Source organism: Chrysochloris asiatica, unplaced genomic scaffold (assembly GCF_000296735.1).
Source record: "Chrysochloris asiatica unplaced genomic scaffold, ChrAsi1.0 scaffold00290, whole genome shotgun sequence".
Lineage (NCBI taxonomy): Eukaryota > Metazoa > Chordata > Mammalia > Afrosoricida > Chrysochloridae > Chrysochloris > Chrysochloris asiatica.
The window spans coordinates 3,342,323-3,352,064 of NW_006408808.1; the positions used below are offsets into that span (position 1 = coordinate 3,342,323).

At 40.1% G+C, this 9,742-nt stretch overlaps 1 protein-coding gene across 1 annotated transcript in view; it reads right to left on the reverse strand.

Annotated features, from left to right (window-relative positions):
• Positions 1 to 7,533: 7,533 nt before the first annotated feature.
• Positions 7,534 to 9,742, reverse strand: part of SHQ1 (SHQ1, H/ACA ribonucleoprotein assembly factor) — a 190,571-nt gene continuing 188,362 nt past the window's right edge. The window contains exon 11 of the mRNA XM_006874633.1: positions 7,534 to 8,107. Coding sequence (XP_006874695.1) covers positions 7,534 to 8,107 — 574 coding nt within the window. The remainder of the gene's footprint in view (positions 8,108 to 9,742) is intronic.

The following is a 9,742-nucleotide window of genomic DNA, read 5'->3' on the forward strand; positions in this document are numbered from 1 at the left end:
GCTCCTTAGCAAGGGTTTGTAAGGGCATATATTCAAGTTGTTCAGTTGCTTATTTGCTTAGTTTGGTTTTTCTTTCAACAGGTGTCATTTGCAAGTGTTCTGTGAATAGAGAATTGTGACAAATGTTGGGTGGGATGCAAAGTTGAAACTGATAACGGAGTTTGCGCTCTGAGAAAGTGCATAGGAGACAATTTTGTAACCAGCAGTGGTGAGAGACCAGTAAGGACTCGGGAGTCCTTTATAAATGGTTACAGGAGTTCAGAAGCGAGGATTATCATTTCCAACCAGGAGGATTGAAGAGTAACCTCTGGGAGGAAGTGGTGTCTTACCAGGGGGCCTTGTAGGATGTAACATAAACATTTGCAAACTAACCAGCCAGAGGAGAGAAAGCTAAGCAGGAAAAAACACTGAGTTAAGAAAATACAAAGTAATATGGGAAACATACATACAACGAATCCTTAAACATGTAGGTCGGACACTAGGCTGCAATGTGGCTCCTGTTTTCAGGGGGCTTCTGAGCTGGTGGCAAAAATACTGAAGCTGTGAGTACTTCAGGCCATTTGGTGCTGGCCAGGCAACTGGACGTGGTCTCAAGTCAGCCATATTCTTGTTGCTGCGTCTTACAGAGGCTCACTCCAACCAGAACTCCAGGAAGTGCTTCCCTGGAGATAGTGCCGACCACTACAACAGTGTGCTGCTTTGCACACTTAAAATACCAGAGACAGCCTTCTGTACACAGTCTCGCTAGCTCTGGAGGTTGCATAGGCTGCTCCCAGCATGTTGGAGGCAAAACAGTGACAGACCCACATAGCAAGATCTCTCCTGGAGGTAAAGCCCTTCGTTTTTATTTTTTCAAGTGTTGAGGCATCCGATTCCACATTCATCCCTTTCCTCTGGCTTATCTCTTGGTGACTTTGGAGAGCAGTCTTCCTTATCTTGGAAACAAATGGCCTCCGCAGGGAGCTCCACACACCAGAGTCATTTATCTGTTTGACATGTGTTTCCCTGTTTGTTTTCTCCAGCCTTGAGACAAGAGTTGTGTCAACTGTGGATGGCTGTGCCCCAGTCACTTGAGAGGCATGAATCAATTTCCCAGCTGCATTTATCATTCACTGCCTTAAATCAAGTCTAATCAATGCTTCCTTCATTTGGTATGGATTGAAACTATATATAACACCCTCAGAAAATGGGCAGGAAAGGGAGCTGGCCACAAGCAAAAATTCCCTAGGGGACTGAAATGGAATGATGTTAAAGAAACATTTGCAATATTTGATTTGCTTTCATGGAGAAGGCTGAATGAACAGTCAGGGAGGTTTGTGTGCTTAACGTGAATTTGCCTGACATGGAATGACAGATGATTTTATACAGGGGGGACGTTCTGCATCTTTAAACCTTTCATAATTCATATGCTCTGAGACTTTGGTGTCTCTTTTTGTTCCTTTACTCCTATATTATTGTCATTAACTCATTTCTATTTCTCTCAGAGGACTCTGTTTTGGTGCCATTGACTAACTAGGTCAAGTTCCAGTTACAACATATACAAAACCTCTTCGTAACAAAATAATACTCATTTTTATAAAATCTTAGAACCGAGAAAACGTGAGCCTCTCTTCCCTCCAACTCTTGGTAATAGAATTTGATCTACACAAACACAGTGGATTTTTCATTAGCAGGTGTGAGAACCCTCCCCCAACTGTTCAACCCATTAGAATGTGGTAGAGAACAGCATGTCTCATTTGTAAATTAATCTTGTGCCAGTGAAAGAGGATACCAGCCTAGTTACAGCACCTAAAGGCAACAGGCCCACAGCTAGGCCCTGCATTATTCGTCAAGGATAATGGGAGAGGCGAGAGGGGACAGAAAAACTAGGTCAGTGATTATGCAAACTCAGAAGATGAGGCAGTGAATCAGGGTGATTCACTGATACAATTAATATTTCTATCTAATCTGCTGAACTGTGTAGACTTTTAACACCAACAGGCCTCTGAAGTGATTAACAGGGCCGACTCACATTTTCAGAGTCCAGGTCCCCTAGTGACCTGTTGCCAGGTAGCTGGACCCATCACGATTAGGTTCTGGGAAGTCATAGAATAAGTTTATAAAGTCTTAGGTTGGTGTAATACTTATGCAAGAAAAGAACTTGTGGTCCCGTGTGCACGATGGAAGAAAAAGGTTCCAAGGATGGGATGGCCCTTGTGGGCTAGTCTCAACTGGGCTGAGGTATTGAATTTAGCTCTGTCTCGTCAACCACAGAGACTTGGTTCTTCCCAAGACGTTGTGGCCAGGCAATTGCCGTAATTTTGCATATAAAGCTTTCCCTATTCTTTCCCCAATGTTATGCCCCTCCCATTGTGGTATTATTGTGGGCTACCTAGTTGATTCTTACTCACAGCAGCCTTATATGACAGAATAGAACTCCCCATAGGATTTGCTAGCTGAAGTCTTTACTGGACTAGATTGTTAGATCTTTTGTCTTCTAGAGTGGTTGGTGGGTTTAAATCACTGACATTTCAGCTGGGAGCCAAACACTTAACCAGTGAAAGAGGCTATCACCAGGGCTCCTGGATAGGATTCATAACCCACTGCCAGAGTCTCACAGTGACCCTACAGAGGCTTTCAGAGACTGTAAATCTTTATGGAAGCAGCCAGCCTCATGTTTGAACCACCAACCTTGCTGTTAGCAGCCCCATGTCTAATCTACAGTACCACCAGAGATCCTTCAATGGTTATAGAAGGTCCTGAAAGTTGCTTGGCAGATGTCAAGTTTTTGAAAAAATAAAAAGGCTGCATGTTGGGGCATGCTTTGGGTTGCAGACATAGTATAGTGTTCTTCACCCATCTTAAAGTGATGTGATATAATGAAGCATTAGCCTCTTGTGAACAAAGAGGGGAACACTGACATGGAGTATGAAATCAAAAGGCTCATTCATGTTGTCTGTAATGCACATAAACATTACTGAATGAGCTCTTTTGCTTTGAGGATGTCCAGGAAAGTTCATGCTTACTCATTTTTTAAAGAAGGGTGGTACAAGTATTTCCACCCAAGACAAGTCCATCAAAGTCCTGTCAAGATTCTCAAGGGCAGAAATTGAAGGAAAGAAGAAAAATTCCATGGCTTTATGTTTTAGACAAGAGTGGACTGGCTCAACTTGCCATTGTGGTTGTTGCGTGCCATTGAGTTAGTTCAGACTCAGACACCCTTTATAGGGTTTCTTCAGCTTCAGGCTGAACTTGCAGATGAGCAATTGATGGTCTGTTCCACAGGCTGCCCCAGGCCTTGATTTAGTTGATGATACGGAGCTTTTCCACCATCTCTTTAATAAAAGGAGACTTATATTTTCATTGCTCATAGGGATTTTGAAGTTCTCCACGGTGCCTGAGAAAGCATTACATATTCTAACAAATGTTTAAGTGTTCAGGAGTTAATAAGCCTGTTAAATTGTGGAGTCACCTCAACCATAATGTTCGTGCAAATGAATTTATATTGGGAATGTAAATAATCACATGCTTTATAAACACAAAGTAAAAGGGATCATCCCCTTTCTTGAAATAAAAATGCTAGTGAGATACATAACCAGTTTCATTCCATTTCCTCGCCAAAGCAAATTGGTTTACTTGTTTTCATTCAACAAAAATTGATGGAACACTGAAGTCAATGGTAACAAGACATATATCCTGCTCCCTAGGACCTTACATCCATTTACAGTTAAAATATTAATGGGAGATTTATGCTTCCAATCAAGATGGAGTCATAGGGACTTGATTTATCCTCCCACCTGACACACCAAAAAAGAATAAAATGGGAACACATGAAACTGGTTTTAAAGATACTGGACATCAGGCTACAAAAGACAGGGCTCTTAAAGGATAGAAGACAAACAAGGTGAGTCTATGACTATCCCACTTACTACCTTAGGAGACTACGCTGCTTACTGCACTTAGTTATTCAGGAAGGCTCCCAGAGTTCAGGAGACAGATTGAGGTTTGGGGACACCAAAGCAGCTGCAGTTCACAAGACAGAGGACAAGAGTGAAGAGAGCTGCAGAGACAACCCCGCATACCAACAGAGGGTCTCCTAGACCACTGATGAGAGCACTTACGGCTCAGGGTATGTAAACAAGGAACTAACCACCTGGAAGGATGAGCCGCACAAGCACTCAGCACTCACATGGGGCCAGGACAGCACACCTGGTGTCATCAGTCAAGCTGGAGAAACTCTTGATTGACAACGCATTTAGGAATCAGAAGATCTTGCCTCTGTTTCGGGGAATAATTGCTCTATTTGGAGCACTCATGCGGGCTGGGCCTGCCTAGCAAATTACAAAACCAAACCCCAAAAGCACCAAACTGTTTCCAAGTCATTTAACTTCATCTCCAAATAAAAGAATATGTATAGGGATATATATCCAGCACCCAATCAAGTAACATTCACAATGTTTGGCATCCATCCAATAAAAATTACAAAGCATACAAAGAAGTGGAAAAATATGTCTCCTGAAGAAAAATCCAGTGATACCAACCCAGACATGATTTAGAGGTCAGAAATAATGAACGGTAAGAGTCATAAGAGTAACTGTACTTCATGGGTTCAAAAACTTAAGTTTATGCCCCAAAGATATTTTTTTAAAAGAAAGAAAAACAGTAAATCCAAAGTCCATTGTTCAGAAATGAAATTGACAATTTCTGAGATGAAAAATACACCGGACCAAATGAATGGAAGACTTGGGCACTAAGCAAGACAAGACTGGTGAACTTGAAACATTACAGCAGTAACAATACAAAACATGGAACGAAAATGACAGCCATTAACAAAACATGTTATTTCTAACAGCAAACAACATGAAATACTTATGGAAAAATCTGATAAAATAACTGACATAAAATTCATAATAAGATGTATACATTGAAAACTGAAAAGTACTACTGAGTGAAATGAAATATCTGGAGGAAAAAAAAGCAGAGCTGGACCACATACTGGACTCCTGGATTGGCACTGTAACATCAGCACTGGACTGTGAATCACAAGTTGGCAGTTCAAACCCACCAGTTTCTCCTCGGATAGCTTATACAGGGTCGTTACGAGTCAGAACCGACTTGACAGCACTCAACAACAAAGACCACGTACATGAATCGGAAAATTCAATAGTATTAAGGTGTTAATCTTCTCCAAACTGATCTAAGGATACAAAAAGGAAAAAGGGTAAACACGTGGACTAAAGCAAAGAATGGAATGTAAAAATAAACTCACAGAAATATAGTAAATTTGGTTGGTTGCTGAATGGGGGTGGCGGAAAGAGAGACATAAAGAGAGCGAAACAAGTAAGAAAACAGGATAGTTCCATATGCCGTCTACAAGAGACATACCGAAAAGATGGAGACAGCCTAAATACCCATCCAGAGAAGAATGGCTAAACAAACTTGGTGTGTACACAAAATGTTGAAAAGTAGTGATAAATCTGTGAAACACCTCACAACATGACTGAACCTGGAGGACCTGATGCTGAGTGAAATTAGTCAATCACAAAAGGACAGACACTGTGTGATACCAATGTTGTGAATCTTAACTGTTGGTACAACGCAGGAGATTGCTACCAAGTAATGAAGCAGAGTGGGTGGTTTGTTGAGTGGAAAACTGATGATCTGCTCTGTGAACCTTCACTCAATTCACACTAAAAAGTTGAAAAAAAAAAATTTTTTTTTTTTAAATATGTGTTAGTAGATCCAATAGAAAAAGAAAGTCTTCCCTTAGAGCTGACTCTCTGAATTTGGAATTCTAGCTTCAGAACCTGTGAGAATAAATTCGTGAAAAACAAAACACATATATATAATAAATTTGGATTTTAATAAAGATTCAAAGGCAATTTACTGTAGAAAGGACAGTTTATTGAACAAATGACATCAGAACAGCTGAACATCCATATGGAAAAGAAAATGAATCCTGGCCTATACCTCACACTGTATTCAAAAATTAATTTAAAATTGATCACAGACCTAATTGTAAAGCTTAAAGCCATAAAAATCCTAAGAGAAAAACTGAGGAAAATATTTGTGAGCTTGGATCAGGTAAAGCTTTCTAAGATATAGCAACAAAAGCACAGTCCGTAAAAGAAAAATCTGATAAACTGGAATTCATCAAATTTAAAAACTTCAAAAAGATACTATTAAGAGAATGAAAAGACAAGCCCCAAAGTGAGAAAGAATATTTTCAAAACAAGTAGTTGATACTGGATTTGGATTCAACTGATAAAGCTCTCTCAAAACTCAAAAATAAAAGACAATCCAGATTAAAAATGGATTCATTTCATTTATTCACAGACATTTCATGAAAGATATGAAAAGATATACAACATCATCAAGCTTAGGGAAATGCAAATTAAAACCACAATGAGATACCACTATAAACTTATTAGAATCGTAAAAATAAAAAAAAATTAAAATATGACCACCCCAAGTGATGATGAAAATGCTGGACTCTCACGCACTACTGTGGAAAATGGAATGAAAACATAATGTATTTTCCCCAGGAACACACCAAAGCCCCCTTATACAATGGCACAACCACTTTAAAAACACTTTGACAATTTCTTTAAGTTACATGTATACCTACCAAATGACTTGCGTACTTCATTCTTAAATATACTTCAGAGAAACGATAGTATTTGTCAATATAACAACTTGCACACAAATGTTCATAACAGCTTTAATTTGTAAGAGCCAAGCACTGCAAACAACCCAAATGTCCACCAATAAGTGAATGGATAATCTATTCATGAAATACACTCAGCAGTTACAAAACAAAACAAAGATGAATTTACATAAAATTCTATAAAATGCAAACTTAGGTGTTGTGACAGAAACATGAGTGCATGCCTGAGAAATGGGGATGGGTGATGTGGGGATGGAGAAGGGGAAAAGGAGCACAAGGACCCTTGGGGATGATGATGGGTAAGTTCAGAATCTTGATTGTGGTGACAGTTTCACTTGGTGTAAATAAATACGTAAACACTTATCAAATAGTGTACTTCAAATATGTAAAAGCTATTTTATGTCACATACGATTCAAGCAAAGCTATTAAAAATATTAATGGATTCCATATTTTAGAGATTCTGCCAAGAGAACTATTATTTTCATCTTCAAATATTAAATTGCCTTGGTACATACTTAGTTTTACTCTGGCAAAAACAAGTTAGAACTTTATTTTTAAAGCTGCACCAAGAAAAGCAAAAGGTATAGACATTAGCTCACTGGAAACAATATTGTACATACTACAAAAAAGGGGCAATGAAAATGAGCAATCCTAATTCATAGATGAAATCAAATCTGACCTAATCCTTGACAATGAGTGAGATCCAAATCCACTGCCATCAAGTCAGTTCCAACTCGGGGAGATCCTATAAGACTGAGTAGAATTACTCCACAGGGTTTCTGAGACTGTAAATCTTCACAGAAGCAGACTGCTTTGCCGTTCTCACTCAGAGTGGATGGTGAGTTTGAACCACTGACCCTTTGGTTACAAGTCCAATGCTTAACCACTATGCCACCAGAGCTCCCGGGAGTTCATTACTTGGCGTCTGCCGGTCTTCTCTGTCCTGCACACTGCTGTGGATTCCAGAAGCTGAGCCCTCAGGTTTGGAAAGCTGGACTGTTGTTTTCAGTTGTTCTCCAAGCTCCTCTATGAGAGGCCCAGCCACTCCCGGAGCATTAGAAGGGGCAAGTGGTTTCCCCTGACAAGTCCCAGACATCAAGAGGGCCATGCTTCTGCAAATCCCATCATCATCATCAGTGAGCCTGGCACTGCTCTCTTCAAGAAGGGGACTCTGCAAAGAACCTACTGTCTTGGATTCATTCTCTTGGAGGTCGTCTTGTTCTGAATCTGAGTCTTGAGTTCCGGAGGATGAGGTCCTGTCTGATTCCTCCGAATCACTTGCCTCAGGACTGGAGCGAGGTGTCTGCTGCCCGGAGACAGAGGAGGCTGCTTGTAATGCAGCCTCTTCCTCCTGAACCAGAAGGGCTGCTGCTTCCAGCTCCTCCAGTTCTAATCCCAGCTGGGCCTTGGTAAGGGATTGCTTCTTTAAGGCTTCTGCAAGGGATGCCAATTTTCTGGACCTTAGAAAAAAAAATGTTTTTTTTAATAATGTTAGGAATATTGATTAATATTCACAAAATAAAGCTGGATCTACAAAGGATAAATTCCAAATCAGTCAACGTTCTTCAATATCATCTCTTTACAGTTCTAGAGAGAAACATCTCCTGATGTGACAACTAGAAAACGCAGCAGTGGATGAAAATGCAAGCGTGCTGACATGGCTTCTGCCATTGTCTGTGACTAACCTGCCGACTGCAGCTATGTTCCAAGGCACCTCTGGGTGCAGTTAGTCCCCTGCTGCCTCCTCACAAGCATGACCCTAGACACAGAAGCACCACCACAGAGGCATCGGGGGCAAAACCATCGCTAATGACCCTTCTTAGAAAAACCAGTGAGTTTCACTGAAAACATATTCAGAAGGCTCAGAATAGGGGAGGCTAGCTGGGGTAAAGAGGAAACTAAGGTCAGTGAGAGTCCATGAGTGAGTCACCAAAGGGCAATAAAAACCCAGGTTGAATTTGATCACAAATGAGCCATGTTTAAAAACACTGTTGAGGAGGAAGATGGCTGCAGCACAGTTTATGCCCATAGCGTCTACCGTATGCAAGGGGGCTTCACAGAGTGTAGAGAAATGGAAAGATAATGGAATTTGTCCATAAACTTTTGGAAGCTTTCCTTCCTCCTCCCCACCACCTAGTATTCTGAAGTATTGGATACCAAGTAAAGAAAGGCTCTGAAGAGAGTTGGTGGATTACTTTGAAACTTCTTATCCTAGGATGGCTCTATAGATATTGTAAAAAAAAAAAAAAAGGAAAGAAAAGACATTTAAAACAAACATACAGTCTTGGTGTGGCGCTGTAAGATAAGCACAGGACTGCAAGGTCGGTAGTTCAAACTCAGAAGCCACTCCTCAGAAACCCCATACAGGGTCGCTAAGTATTGGAAACAAATCGATGGCACTTAACAACAACAGAGATTTAAGAGGGGAAAAAAATAGAATTATTTTTGTATTACTGAAGATATCAAACACATCAATTTTCAAACTGAAACTATTTGGACTTTTGCTACAATCTACTATAAAAAGCATTATACCATGTCTTTGGTAACAGTATTTAAATGTGGAATTTCATAGCTGCCTGCGATAATCCCAGCACTTTTCAAAAAGCATATATGTACTACATATAGTGGGGCATGAAAAGTGTCAGCTGTAACAGAAAGCCTTTGAGAGTAGAAAGTGACATGGATCAACCACGTGACTCCTATAGGAAGTCACGCCTGTTACAAGCTGACATAAATTTTTATGCTTTAGGAAAAATGTGTTTCTCACTCTACACTATGTTGAAAATGGTGAGGTAAGGTAATAAATGTAAAAATTGAACTACACATTCATTTTTGATCTTTACTAATTGTAAGGCCTCCCATTAAGTGAATCTATCTCTATTTCCAGTTCTACTACATGAACGTGACTAGTTTACAAAATTAATATTAAAGTTCTGAGAGAAACTGAAAACTTACAGAAGAATTCTGTACTCTGCCCTCAAAAAAATGCTATGAAAAAAGTGAAGAAAAATGCACGCTCTGATTGGTGACCACACACATCACCGATGGGGGGAAGTGGGGTAAAAGCAGCAATGAAGCAGCAAACTAAGCCCCAC